General features: G+C 48.4%; 1 protein-coding gene across 1 annotated transcript in view; it reads right to left on the reverse strand.

Annotated features, from left to right (window-relative positions):
• The window catches only part of GPR139 (G protein-coupled receptor 139), a 38,426-nt gene extending 26,430 nt beyond the window's left edge, over positions 1 to 11,996 (reverse strand). The window contains exon 1 of the mRNA XM_059897917.1: positions 11,873 to 11,996. Coding sequence (XP_059753900.1) covers positions 11,873 to 11,996 — 124 coding nt within the window. The remainder of the gene's footprint in view (positions 1 to 11,872) is intronic.
• Positions 11,997 to 15,317: the final 3,321 nt, after the last annotated feature.

The raw sequence follows: 15,317 nt of genomic DNA on the forward strand, positions 1-15,317 counted from the left end.
CATTCCGATCTCCACTCCGACATCAGCTCTCTGGAGAGCCCTTGCCTGCCCCCCATCTCTCTACCACGTCTTCTCATCCCCGTAGCGTGCATCACTAGCTAACAGGGCTTTGTGGATGCATGGTTTACTTGCTGACTGCTCGCCCCTCTGCTTTTCCTCCAGTGACAAGGGTTCCTGGCACGTGAAAGGGCCTCCACATACATATGCTCAGTGGGAGACTGAGGCTTGAAGAAGGGCAAATTACCTGCTCAAGACCTTACCGCTAGCAAAGCGGAACTTAATTCCTAAACCAGTGTTACTTCCCTGATGCCTCTGGCCAGGAGCAGTGGAGTTCTGGAAGGGTCCTGGGTGTGGAGGGCGGACATGTGCAGGAGCCACGTTCTGTGACGGTCAGGAGCGTGGGTCGTGTGATTCCTTTAGGGAACATCCATCCCCACCCTCCTCAAAAACTGGCCCCACTGGCTCGAGTTCCCTCTGCAGTCACGGCTCTGTTCTACCACCTTCCAGGGAAGCCGGTGCTTTTCTTTCAAGAGGCAGATGGTGGTTCTTGTCAGCGGTTCTGTGGAGCTGAACCGTGGGGTGAGGCCAGGAATGCTAAAAGCAAGGGCTGCAGCCAGAACAGAATCGCTGGCCATTCTATGACTTGGATTGTGGAGTGTGTGTCTGTGTGGTATTTGTGTGCCTGTCTCTGTGTGTGTGTGCCTGTCTGTATGTCCGTGTGTTTGCGTGTGCGTGTCTGTGTATGCACATCTCTGTGTATCTGTGTGTGTCTGTCTATATGTCTGTGTGTTTGCGTGTGCGTGTCTGTGTATGCGCATCTCTGTGTATCTGTGTGTGTCTAGAGGCCCCAGTTGAAGTGATGTGGCTGATAGTTTGCTCTGCACTTAGCTGAAAATGATAAGAAATGTCTGTGGCAGAAAAGCAATTCCCTGAGCTCTATCGATGGCAAGCGGTGGGCAAGGAAAGGAGTCGCTGGTGGACCCGTCAGTCCTCACACTGCAGAGCGTGCTGTCCCAGCTCAGGGTTTAACGTGCGTGGTTTTTATGAAGCTCTGGCTTCCTGTTCCCCTTGGCTCTCATCTCACACCACGTTCTTCCCCCACCTCAGCCACCCTGTGGCCCCCAGACTCTGTCCCGCTGTGCGGGCACCAGCTCCCCTCCTGCCACAGGTGGCTGCACAGCCCGCTCCCGTCGCCCTCATCCTTCCATCCTTCCCTTCCTCAGCCTCACTTTTCAGCTCTTCCCCTCGAGGGTCCCCATCCTTGGGCTCCCCATTTGGGCAGGCCCCCATAAAGAGCTCTCCATGTGCCTCTCTCTCCTTCGTGATCTTTTCACAGGTGACTGTTTACATTTATTCGGGTCTCTGATCATGTTGGTCTTCCCCATCTGTGTGTGTGGTTGTGTGTGTGTGTGTGTGTGTGTGTGGTGTGTGTGTAGTTGTGTGCACATGTGCACAAAGGCAAGGCAGGGGTCTTTTTTGGTTTGCCATGTGCCTAGTACAGTGCCTGGTACTTGGCACTGCCGGGCACATAGTCAGATGGATGGATGGACGGACGGATGGGTGGATAAGTGAATCACTGAATGCAGATGCTCTCTGGATTGAATTTTGTGCTCTCTGGTTTCTCATCTCATCCTTCTTTGTCATGGGGCAAAATGAAAACATACCTTTGGGTTAAAAGCCCTAGCTTCCCCTCAGTGTAGTTCAGCTGGTCATGCCTTTCCTCAAGAGAAGCCCCAGTCATTCTGCTTCCACTTGATAGGAAGACCAAGCTCCTGGGTCGTCCGTACAGAGAAGTTCCTTCCCTTTGAAACCCACCGGGGCCCAGGGTAGCCACCTCCTCCCCACACCCTGACCCTACCTTCCTTACGTTTCCCTTGGTGGGGGTAGAGATGGCAGGATTATCCCCCCTGCAATGGCCAAAGCTCACTTGATTTGGAATCTGGAAGGTTTGGGGTCAAGGTCACCCCTAATTAGCTCTGAAGCCTTGGGGGAACTTCCTTGCCCTCTCTGGGCCTCAGTTTTTTCATCAAGAGCATTGTACTAGATCAGTGTTCCCCAGATTTTAGTAATTGGCCCACCAGTGTTGTGACTTTTGCCATGTTCTTATGTCCCCTGTACTGTCACTTACTTAACATCTTGTTTTAAAGTGATTTGCCTTTATTTCCTTGAATTTATATTTTATATAATTCTACTCTCCAATATACATGTAATATGAACTACATATGCACTTTCAATTTTCTAGCAGCCTCATTTAAAAAAATAAGAAACAGGTGACATTAATTTTATTTTTATTTATTTATTTTTTGTTGCGGCGTGTGGGCATCTCTCTAGTTGTGGCATGTGGGTTTTTCTCTCTCTAGTTGTGGCACACTGGCTCCACAGTGAGTGGGCTCTGTAATTTGCAGCATGCAGGCTCTCTAGTTGAGGTGCAAGGGCTCAGTAGTTGTGGTGCACGGGCTTAGTTGCCCCTCGGCACATGGGATCTTAGTTCCCCAACCAGGGATTGAACCCGCGTCCCCTGCATTGGAAGGCAGATTCTTTACCATTGGACCACCAGGGAAGTTCTGACATTAATTTTAACAATATATTTTATTTAACCATGTTCATCCAAAATGTAATCACTATAAATTACCCAGATATTTAACTTTTTCTCATACTAAATGTCCAAAGTCTGCTGTGTATTTTACACTTCCAGCACGTCTCTCTATGGATGCTAAATTTTCACTGGAAATCCTTGATCTCTGTTTAGAGGTCATAAAATGTACAGTTGAAAGAGTAGACTCACATACTCAAGTTGTTCCAAGCACACAGTTATTTTCTAATAATTGAGTAAAGTATCAGATTTTAATTGTAAATTAATTAAAATGAAATGAAATAAAAAACTCAGTTCTGCAGGTTGTACTGCAGGACTTCCCTGGTGGCGCAGTGGTTAAGAATCCGCCTGCCAATGCAGGGGACACGGGTTCGAGCCCTGGTCTGGGAAGATCCCACATGTCGCGGAGCAGCTAAGCCCGTGCGCCACAACTACTGAGCCTGTGCTCTAGAGCCCGCGAGCCACAACTACTGAAGCCCACGTGCCACAACTGCTGAAGGCCACATGCCTAGAGCCTGTGCTCTGCAACAAGAGAAGCCACCGCAACGAGAAGCCCACGCACCGCAATGAAGAGTAGCCCCCGCTCGCCGCAACTAGAGAAGGCCCGCGTGCAGCAACGAAGACCCAATGCAGCCGAAAATAAATAAATAGATAAATAAATAATTTTATAAATAAATAAATAAATGTCAAGTGCTCAACAGCCACATGTGGCTGGTGGTGGCTACAGTGGACAGCATGGACATATGACAATCGTGGATGACAAACCCACCTCCCTGTTGTAAACAGAAGGTAGCCTTAAAAATAAATACAATGACAATACAGGAGTGACATTAAAGTCTAGCTAGATACTGCTGCCTGCTGTGGTGCCAAGCCCTAGGTCTGCTCTGTGTCTGTTAAAAAGGGAGATTTAGCACATATGTAAAGGTGTTAAAGACACACTGGCACCTAGCTGAGACTCTCCTTCTGATGGAATCAGAAGGATTAAGAAAATTGAAAAGGGATTTAATGTTGCAGCCTTGTACCACCTAAAATAATCCTGCATAAAACATCAACGGACCTCCCAAATCTAGATGATCACTCTGAACTCTGAAATTCTGTGGCCTTTTGCTCCTTTACTCTTATCACTTTGCTTCCTCTTCAGAGACCACTAGCATGTGATCTTGTAAAAAGTGAACTAAGCGAGACTTGGAAAAACTAAGTTCTGGTTCAGACTCTGTCATTCCCAGCTCTGTGACTCTGGGTGAGGCCTCAGTTTCCTCATTTTGTGAAACGGAAGTGTTTGGACTCACCAAATACCAGCAGCCATGGAGTGGCGGGCCCTGGGCCCTGGCTAGCCGTGAACTGTCTCATTTTGTCCATAGCATAAACCCTGTGAGAAAGGCACTGTTCCACTCATTCTGCAGGCGGAAACGTGGAGGCTCAGAGAGATTTGAGCAACCTGCCAGAGCCCCACCAACAGAAGCCACAAAGTTAGAGCTTGAATCCAGGTGTGAGGACCACTGAGGCCACGCTGTCAGGTTCTCAGGGCCATTCCCATTCCCCCAAATGGTAGGTTTGTGTTTCAAAACATTCTCAACATGAAATGTGCGGTACTTCTTGGAGCTTTTCCTTCCAGTTTATGCCACGTCCCTGGTTTTCTGAGTTGGCATGCTTTTCTGATTTACCCACATTTTCTTTGGGTCTCCATCTCTATTATTTCTTGCTCCTCCTTCTAGCTTCTTGCTTTTATTCTCCACTCACTGTTACCCCCTTGGTGTTTCTTGGCGCTTCTTGAAGATGTGCCCACTCTGGAGTTTGTGAATTGGCAGCCTGGTGGGCCGTATCAAGCCTGCAGACATGTTTGATTTGGCTCAGGCGATGCTGGCTCACATGGTGTTTTTAAAATTTGTGAGTTAGTTGCCAACATTTAAACACTGGGACATTTCAAATAAAAATCTGGATTTCTAGAGTTTTTGGAACAATTTGGCAACACTGGACCATTGGCTGGAAAGCTGAGTGGTGGCAGCACTTTCTAACTCCCCCAGGTCCCCCTCCTCCCTATTGTCTATCACCCCCACCTCTCAACCCAGCCTGTCAGTTGTCAGCTGTCATTACACATGTGCTGCCATTTTCTTATAATAAAGCTGGACAGCAGTACTGAATATTGCTCTGTCATTTTCCAGCTATGTGACCTTGGGTAAGTGTCTCAATGTTCTCATCTGGAAAATGGGCATAATATTTATCCACGCCTCAAAGGGTCGTCGTGAGAATTAAATAAGCTCATGTATGTGAAGTGCTTTGAAGAATCTCTAGCACATAAGGAGTGCTACATAAGTGCTAGCAATTATTAAGAGGAAAGGGCAGTGTTTTTGGTACATACGTCTCTATCATTGAGAGAAAATGAGAGACCGAAAGAGCCACGTATTTTCAGAAAAACAGCAAGGAAGCACAATTCTATGGGTAAGTGAAGCAGTTCTTAAAACTGGCCCGTTTTGTTCATTTATACTCTCTGACTGCCCCATGCAGGTATCTGAATTCAAGACACCTGCCCTCCCCCACCCCTAGCATTGCAGGGCTGCTTCCCCTATAAACATCGCCCACATATTTCAGATCTGCATGGAGGTTCAGTGGCAGGATCTGCGTTCACCTCCCTGCTCGACTTCTGTTCACGATCCCGGCTGCAGCAGATAGGGTGATATTGCTGGTGGTCCTTGTCATTCTCTTCACTGGCTTTAGCTGAAGACCATTTCGTGTTCTGGACTGATATTATTTCTGGAGGTTTCACTGAACCACAGGCAGTTCTCTTAGGGGTACAAATTCCCTAGGCTTATGATGGCATTGATTGCTTAATCCATTGGATCATTCTCTCCTAGTTTGCCAGGACATGGAGCTTCATATCTGGTGGGTACACTTGGAGTGGAATTGTGCATTTATGGAAAAGACCTATGTATATAGCAGTGTGTGGCTTCAGGGCTTGAACACATTGACATGCTAGGCAATAAAAACAATGTGAACTACTATTTGTTGAGCTTCTACAATGTGCGACGGACTATGAGAAACCTTTGTGGACTTCCCTGGTGGCGCAGTGGTTAAGAATCTGCCTGCCAATGCAGCGGACACGGGTTTGAGCCCTGGTCCAGGAAGATCCCACATGCTGCAGAGCAACTAAGCCTGTGCGTCACGACTACTGAGCCTGTGCTCTAGAGCCTGCGAGCCACAACTACTGAGCCCGTGTGCCACAACTACTGAAGCCCGCACGCCTAGAGCCTGTGCTCTGCAATAAAAGAAGCCACTGCAATGAGAAGCCCGCGCACAGCAACAAAGACCCAACACAGCCAAAAATAAATAAATAAATAATAAATAAAAATGAAAGAAACAAAAGAAGCCTTTGCATGTTTTATTTCAAATTGCCACAAAACAATGCAGGGCACAGAAGTTTAATAACATTTATTGAACTCTTAGTCGGAGACAAGGATTACAAAGCTACTATTCTGGACCCTAACCCAAGGCCAGCCCAGGCAGCCTCCAGCATAGATACTTCATTGGTCTGTACTTATGTTCCATCTATGGGCCATGTCTCCACCTGAGTAACACAAGCAGAGCCCAGCTTTCCTGGGCCTTTGACAGACCCATCAAGAATGACTTGGCCAAGATCTCACAGTGAGTTATTACCAGAACCAGTCCTGGAATTCGGGGCTCCTCATGTAGTGCTCTTTCTCCCACTGTTATAACAAGGATCCTAAGGCCAAATGCACATTAAGAGGGGCCAGACAGGTTTTAGAGGAGAATTAGGTGCACCATGTAGGGAGTGTTTCGATCTGGGGTGCATGTGTGCTTTTGAGGGGACAACCACTAAATTATGGTACAAATATACAATGGAATACTATGCAGCTTCATTAAAGAATGAAAAAGCATTATATATACTGTTCTGGGAGATACATTAAGTGAAAAAACAGCAAGATATAAGATGGTGTGAATAATGTGCTCATTTTGGAGAGAGTAAAAAAAAAGGGAGAGTTGAAATCCTCTATTCATATTTGCTTGTATATATACTTAAAAACTCTGAAAGAATAAATAGGAAACTAAGATACTAATGCAGTGGTTACTTGTGTGGTGGTGGTGGTGATGGGATGGATTTGGGAACTGGGGAGCAGGGGAAAGGAATGGGAGGCAGACTTTGCAATGCGTGCCTTTTTTATACTTTTGGGTTTTCAAATAATATGAATGTTATTACCTATTTAATGTGTGTGTATGTACACACACACAGACACACACAGCTGCATAGGAAAAACAGCCTATTACTCAGCTCTAGCCAATTGCTACTTTCTGGGAACATGAGCCTAATGTTTTCAGTTCTGATTTTTTAAGGGAACCTGGAAATCTATTTTTTTTAAAATCCCAATTTTTAATTTCAAATTGTTCATTGTTAATATGTAGAAATACAATAGAGTTTTTGCATATTAACAGTGTGCAAACATGCTGAACTCATTTTGTTCATAGGAACTTTTATTGTGGAGTCTTTGTGATTTTCTATGAAGGTAATTATATCATCTGTGAATAGAAACAATTTAATTTCTTCCTTCCTGTATACCTGTTTTTTTTTTTTTCCTTTTTCTTGCCGTATTGTACTGGTTAAAACTTCCAGTACGATGCTGAATAGGAGTGATGAGAACATCCTTGCCTTGTTTCAGATCTTAAGGGGAAAGGTTTCCAACTTTCATCATTAAATGTGATGCTAGCTGTAAGTTATTTATAGATGTCCTTTATCAGGTTAAAGAAGTTCTCTCCCTGTTCCTAGTTTGATAAGGTTTTATCAAATGGATGGATGTTGAATTTTGTCAAATATTTTTCTGCATCTGTTAAAATGATTATATGGATTTTCTTTTTTAGTTAATTTGGTGAATCACACTGTTACTATGGTGAATGATTTTTAAATGTTGAACTAGCCTTGCATTCCTGGGATAAAGCCAATTTGGTCTTACATATTATCCTTCTTATATATTGCTGGATTAGATTTGCTAATATTTTGTTGAGGATTTTTATGACTATGTTCATGAGGACTATTGGTTGGTAGTTTTCTTGTAATGTCTTTGTCTGGTTTTGATATTAGGGTAAAGCTGATGTCATAAAGCAAGTAGGGAATTTTCCCTAATTTTTAAATGATGAAAGAATGACTTATAGAGTGCTTACTGCGTGCCAGGCATTGTGTTACGTGCTTAACTTATTTAATACTTACAGGAACCCGATGAAGCATGTACCATTATTATCATCATCCCCACTTTATAGGTGGGGAAACTGAGGCACAGAGGAGTTAAAGCCACTTGCCTAAAGTCACACAGCTTATAAGTAGTAAAGCCAAGACTCAAACTCCAGAAGTCCAGCTCCAGACTTTGTGCTCTTAATCTGTTTACTACATTTTCTCTAAAGATTTTACAGGCGAAAGAGAACACATCTGGAGGGCTCAGCCCAGCTTAGCAGCCACGGTTCTTCCACCTGCGGTTAACAGCAACAGTAACTAGCACATGTCAAAGCACTTACTGCCTGCCAGGCTACAGAATCATCATCTCCTTTCATCCCGCACCAGCCCTCAGAGGCAGGCAGGCAGTTGTGGAAATGCTCCCTTCTGCTGGGTGGCATGCAGTTTCAGGCTCCATCTTCTTCACTTTGTCTCCCTTAACATCCATTGTGCCTTTTAGAAGGTAAAATTTTAAAAATATCTTTCCAATCTCAGTTTAATTTTCCACTACTCCTTCCTTATCAGGTGGGCTCACCCCTCCTCCCTCCCACTCTCTTCCCCGAGGCATTCAGGCTCATCTTTTCCTCTTGCACTGCCTTTTGCTTTGCACTGTCTTGTCCCAGCTGGCCCAATCAGTGTCCCCAACTCTACCTTGTTGGCTTATTGTATGTGTTTTGAAAAGTTGGAAACATTTTGCTTATTTAAAATGGAGGAGGAAAGAGGTAGAGTTATAGGAACAGCTGGGACACCAATTTTCTCCAGTGAGCCCACAGCACGAAGAACTGAAGTTAGTTAAAAGAACTAGTAGTCATGAAGGCAGTAATGAAGGCACTGGATGCAATGGAAAGAGCAGGTGTTTGCACGCTGGCTGGACCGTGTGACTGTAGATGAGACGCTCCACTTCTCTGAATCTCAGTTTGCTCTTCTGTAAAATGTGTTCAGGGCATGTACAGGTCACAGGGATGTGGTGGGGATTCACTGCAATAATATAAGCATTTAATACGGGAAAAGATCCAGTGTGGAGAAAGCACGGAGTAATAGTGCTGTCCACGGTCCAGGCCCTATGCTAAGCCATTTTAACATAGGTTATCTTATTTAATATACACTGCCTGTGCGCTACGGTTACCACCATTTTATAGGTAGGGAAGACTGTGGTACAGAGAATAAGAATTCTTAAGTGGCAGAGCTTTGCCTATACTTCACATTAGAACCCTCTGGATCCCACACCAGACCAGTTAAATTGGACCGTCTGGGGTAATTCCTAGAGGCAGGGGATTGGACCACATGGCCTTTCCCAAGCTCTTCCTTTCCATCTAGAGGCTGAAAGTGCTAAGAAACAGCCCCGCTTTCCCCTAGTTACTAGCTCCCCTGTTGCCAAACAGCCATTCCCCATCGCTCCTTCAGTCTCCAACCACCACGGCGAGAATTTGGAATTGGGGAGAGTCCACTGCCAGGAAAAGTGACTCAATTAAAAATCTCAGTTTTCAACAATATTACCAAGCCCTGCGGTATGTTACTTCGCACCCAGCATAGCTGAGCCTCCCAGTCGGAGGCCAGGCAGCAAGGGTTTGCGAATTGCTGGGGCTAGGGGCAGGGCAGGGAATACTGTAGTGAGCTCAGCCAGAGAAGCACTGCACTGAGCTGAGTGCTCTTCTCAGCCTGCTTCCCAGTCCCTTCTCTGGCTCAGGCAGGGCTGAGCAACCCCCCTCCTCCTTATAACCAAGGCAGCTTCATGGTAACCACAACTGCAGCAGCACAGCAGCAATCGATGTGTGGTGTGTCAGGCACTGAGCTGTGCGCTTCACTTGCACCCTCGCCTCCATCCACATCTTTACTTCTCACCACAATTTCAGGGGTAGGTACTCTCATAATGCCCATTTTACAGATGTGGAAACTGAGGCACAGAGACATGAAAGGTTCACAGATTAATACCCAGCTCTGCTTCATTCTACAGTCTGCATTCTTAGTCACTAGGACATACTTGTCTGCCCTTACAGTTTTGAGAGAATGACTTAAGGATTTCACTTTTGAACCACCTTGCAAGCCATTAACAAAGCCCATGATCTTCCTGCAAGCCTGGTTTCTCCAATCGATTTTCTCCAGAATGTTTGGTCCTTCTGCATCCATCACAAGCTCCACTTATGAGCTCCCTGACCTCAGAGACTGCATCTTAGGGGTCTCTGAGTCCCTTTTTTACACCTCCTTAGCCCTTGGCACACAGTAGGTGGTCATAACTCTGAATGTATGAACACATCAATGCCCTTCAAGTTCTAATCACAATCCCCCACTCTTTTAAGTCTCTAAGCCCTGGCCTCAGCCTTGAAGAGCATGTGCCTGGCATATAATAGGTGCCAATGTCAATGGGTCAGGAAGGTCCTAGCTGGCATAGGAGTTAAGCTGTAAAGGTGTGTGGTACCTTGACTCCCACCTTGAGGTGTCTGAAGGTCTGAGCTTTCCCTCATTCTCCCCATCCTCATTTCCCTGCTCTGGACCCTTAGAGCCTCTCCTCATCTTTACGGTTCTGTCCCTTAAGGGGTTTTCAGAAGAAAAGCCTGAGAGAGTAGTTACTCTTGAGTCCAAAGAGGAGATGGAGGGGTGAGGGGTAGGAGTCAGAAAGGGGCCCTGTCACTTCTCCTGTTCAGCAAATAACCAACCTTCTCAAAAACACTCCCCAAAGGAGAGCTCTGGAGAGGCTCAGGAGGGCCAACATGGGGAGGTGGGAACTGGGCCGAAATCAATTCTAGCTCTAGGTAATTACAGGACACATGCCACTACCCCAGCAGGGTGAATCAGGCTAGCCTCTCTGCGAGGGCAGCCAGAGTGATTAGTTAGTAATAAAATTCCCATCACTCACTGGGGGAGAGGCTCAGCCTTATCAAACTTATGGTTTCTCGAACCTGCCAAATTTGGGAGGGAGGATTTATTTAAACAACCTTAGCGGGGGCCCTGACTACCAAGATGAATGTTTTGGAAAGGAAATCTCACAAGGCTCTCAGAAATCCAGCTCCCAAGTTCCCAGGATCCCAGGATGCGAAAGACAGTGGGGTTGACGATGATACGATTCTAGGCTTTACATAGGATTGGATTTTTTTTTTTTCCTGTGTTTTTCTGTCCCTCTCTCCCATCTGCCTGGAAGTGACCTTTAGGAATCTTTCTGCCACAGAGACTGTCTCAGGGACTATCTGGAAGAAAGGTCCCTCTCAAGCTGGAGCCTCAGGAAGCCCGCCCCTCCTCAGGCGACCATGGCAAGCACCAACTCCCCCTTCCCCCCTCAGTAACCCCCCTCCCCAGCAGCTCAGCTCTCTTCAGGAATTCAGTACAAGTCTCAGCTATACTTTGGACAGGAGGCTAGGATGTGGGACCAGCCAGACATCTGCAGCAGCTGTGAGCTGCCTAGGGTGGGTGGACCAGGAGGCAAAGCCCAGGGGTGAGGCATGTCCTCAAGGAGACTGTGACCCCCTGAGGTGGCGGCCTCGGCAGCCCGCGTGTACCTCTGCACCCTTGCCCTGTCCCTCAGGGTGGCAAGGGGGGCTCATCCCTTGCTCCATCCCAGCGCCCCCCGGGGCCAGAAAGTGCCCAGGATCAGGGGTTCCAGCTTCATCTCGGGTCAGGCGGCGACACGCCATGGGGCACAGGGGCAGAGGTGCCCCTAGTCTGGGGGCGACGGGAAAGGCGAGGCCCCCGCGAAACCATCTGTCCGGACTTGCAGTCGAGTCACACGCACAGGCCCCCCGAACCCCCTCCCGGACGCCGACCGCTTCAGTCGCGCACACAAATACACACAGACACGCTCGAATCCCGCGCACTCACACCGATCGCACTCACACCCTGCCCATCGCCCGCCGCGTACACTCGTGAGACGCACACACGCACGGTCCCCGCCAGGCCACCGCAACTTCCTTTCCCCCAGTCTGGAAATGTCCGCAGTTGCCCTTAAGGCGTAAACTTTTTCAGAGGGGGCGTCAGGGATCGCACCGAGACGGTGGCTAGGCCTGGGGGTCCCGGGCAGGGTCACCCCGCGCTCGGGGCTCCCGTCTTCCCTCCCTGTCCCCCACACCCCTCACCTGGTAAACCGAGGCACAACAAGAGGCTGTAGTAGACCACGGGCAGGAAGCCCAAGCCGCAGGCCGAGCCGGGGGACCAGGACAGCGAGCTGTTGGCTACGAGGTGGGCGTGCGTGTGCTCCATGAGCGCGCCCCCCGCTCGCCTCAGCTCTGCGCCCGGCCTGCCAGCCCTGCTCTGGACGCCGGCTCGGTGGTGGCTGCCGCCGAGGCAGCAGCGGGGGCAGCAGCGCCTCTCCCTGCCGGACTTGCTTCTACCCTTGGCCGTGGTCCCCTCTGCTCCCTCCGCACCTGCTCGCCTGGAGTCCCGGCTCGGCCCTCCCGCAGGGCGCAGGGCGCAGGGCGCAGGGACTCGGGAGGGGCTCCGGGAGCCCAATTGTGCACCTCCCACCTCCGACCCTCTAGGCTCCCGCCTCGGAGCCGGGGGGCTGGGACGCCGCTCCCCACAGCCAATCAGCAATGCCTGGACGCGGTGGAGGTGGGGGGGGGGGAGGTGCTCGGGAGGAGGGGGTCCCAGCTGCCTCTCTCGGCTTCAGTTTCTGGATTAGAGATGGAGTTAGACCTGGGAACCCCAGAGGAAGTCTGGGTGGGAACAGACTACCCTCATCTCCCCCCCCACCCTGCGTGGGAGGGGCGTGGCGTGGGTGGGACCTGCTTCTCCCGCAAAGGTTCCGTACTCCTCCAGCGTGTCCTCAGTTGGCCTTTCTCGACCTTCCCCACAGCCACTTCTTTTCCCCCCGCGCCCCCGCGCCCCACCCCCCGCCAGGGCTTCGAGTCCATCTCCATATTGAGGATTCTCCACCCAGAGCAGGGGTGGGAAGAGGAGGCTGTAGGAGCGAGAATGCTCTAGGGTTGTCCGTTCTCCTGGACCAGAGGAGCTGAGCTTAGAACTACCATATGACCCAGCAATCCCACCACTGGGCAGATACCCTGAGAAAGCTGTAATTCAAAAAATCATGTACCACAATGTTCATTGCAGCACTATTTACAATAGCCAGGACATGGAAGCAACCTAAGTGTCCACCCACAGATAAATGGATAAAGAAGATGTGGCACATATATACAATGGAATATTACTCAGCCATAAAAAGAAACGAAACTGAGTTATTTGTAGTGAGGTGGATGGACCTAGAGTCTGTCATACAGAGTGAAGTAGGTCAGAAAGAGAAAAACAAATGCCGTATGCTAACGCATATATATGGAATCTAAAAAAAAAAAAAAGGTTCTGGTGAACCTAGGGGCAGGAGGAATAAAGACGCAGATGTAGAGAATGGACTTGAGGACACAGGGAGGGGAAGGGTAAGCTGGGACGAAGTGAGAGAGTGGCATGGACATATATACACTACCAAATGTAAAATAGATAGCTAGTGGGAAGCAGCCACATAGCACAGGGAGATCAGCTCGGTGCTCTGTGACCACCTAGAGGGGTGGGATAGGGAGGGTGGGAGGGAGACACAAGAGGGAGGGGATATGGGGATATATGTATATGTATAGCTGATTCACTTTGTTATACAGCAGAAACAAACACACCATTGTAAAGCAATTATACTCAATAAAGATGTTTAAAAAAGAAAAAAGAAAAAAACAGAAAAAAGAAAAAGGAAGTGTGCGTGCATCTGAGTGCGTGTGTCGGCTCTGGGAGAGGCCGGAGGTGGGCTGTCCCTGAGCTGAGTGCCGTTGAATGGAATGTGGGCAGGGTTGCAGAAGCCCTCCACATGGAGCCCTCCTGCCAGGGTTAGGATGTTGCAGCCACTCAGACACACTCAACCACACTCACACAGACACGATACCCAGTCATGGGGACACAGTCACACTCTCATGGGGGCATGTGGAAGCCCTCTCATCCCACATCCAGACACGTGAAAACACAGGGGCATCTTCGTCAACGTGCACAATGACCACACTCATGCGACACACCAAACACACACGCAGACACACGTGGGAGCTATCTGGGGGTGGTCTAGTGTTTGAGGGTTGAGTGAAGGATAAGAGAGGTAAAGCAGGTGGGATCTAGGCAATCTTGGAGAGTTGGGGTGAATGGGCACCCCCTTCTCCTCAGGGTAGGCAGAGGGGGAGTTCCCCATGCAGCTCTTCTGTGGGCCACATGAGAATTGGGAAGGGAGATACACCTGGGGCTCAAGGCAGTGCATGTGAGAGAGTTAAAGATTCTGCAGAAATCCCAAGGAGAGGTGGGGCTGAGCAGCTGTCATCCCAGGAGCATGTGATGGGCTCAGAAAAGACTATGACCCACTCTGCACCCCGACAGCCAACCCCCCCAATAACATTTATTGCAGGGGGAACGGGACTGGGTGTGCTTTCCCCAGCCTCTCCAGGTCTCCCAAGACGGAGGGAACCTTTCCCCTTCTGCCCAGCAAGGGGCCTGTGTCCAGTTCCCATCACTGCTAAGATTGTTAGATCATTACGTATCATTGTTAGATTATTACAGAGTCATGTGGGCCCAGTGAGGCCAGGTCTGATATCTCAAGCCAAGTTAGATATTGAAATTTTGTTGTGAACTCTACCATTTAAATGTGACTGCCCCAAACAAAAACAAAACAAAAAACCCTAGTGCATTGATAAATAAAGCAGTGCCATCATAGAGGCTTGACAAATAATTGTTCAAGAACCTATAGATTAGATATGTCTACAGGCAACTAGGCTGAGATGCGAAACTGGGGCTGGGCAGGGGCAGGTGTACGTGATTTGACAAAGCTCCCAGTCTATTCAGATATCTCTTACCTTGCGAACCATGGATATGCCTCAGGGCTTTTGCACTGGCTCTTTCCTCAGCTTGGAGTGCTCTTTCTCCATAAAGCTGCATTAACCTGCTTCTGCAGGTCTTTTCTTATACGTCTCCTTCTCATTGAAGCTTTCCCTGTCAATACTATTTAAAATTGAAATTCTCACCCAACCCCTGTCCAAAATGCTCACTTCCTCTGCCCCTCCCCTGCTTAATTTTTTTCCATAAGCTTAGCACCATGGACATACCATATACAATTTAATTATTTAGGTTGTTTCTTGTCTGTGCTTCTACACAGAGCTTGCATTTTGCGGATTCTCAACGAACATTGAAAGAATAGAGGGCCCCAGCACCACTGACCTAGGGCGTGCCAGGCAGGGGAAAATGAGTTTATCTTTGTCTTTGTGGAGTGTCAGAACATTGGATGCTGATAGGGTTGGGGTAGGGCACAATCCTAGGTTTAGCATGTCATTATCATATATGGCTGCTACTTTAAAAATAATTTGTGTGGTTTGATTCTGGGGCTCTAGTTAGAGACTCTTTATAAAACTAGAGACTTGACTGGGCAGAGGGACTGGGCTGCGTGGGGAATCTTAACACGCCTTGTTTCTGAGCCTCCATTTCCCCATCTGTAAAATGGGGATGAAGGAAACCAGGTATGCCTCATTCTAGGGATGCTGAGCAGGGAGAGATGGTGTGGAGCAGCAG

Source organism: Balaenoptera ricei, chromosome 15 (assembly GCF_028023285.1).
Source record: "Balaenoptera ricei isolate mBalRic1 chromosome 15, mBalRic1.hap2, whole genome shotgun sequence".
Taxonomy (NCBI): Eukaryota; Metazoa; Chordata; class Mammalia; order Artiodactyla; family Balaenopteridae; genus Balaenoptera; species Balaenoptera ricei.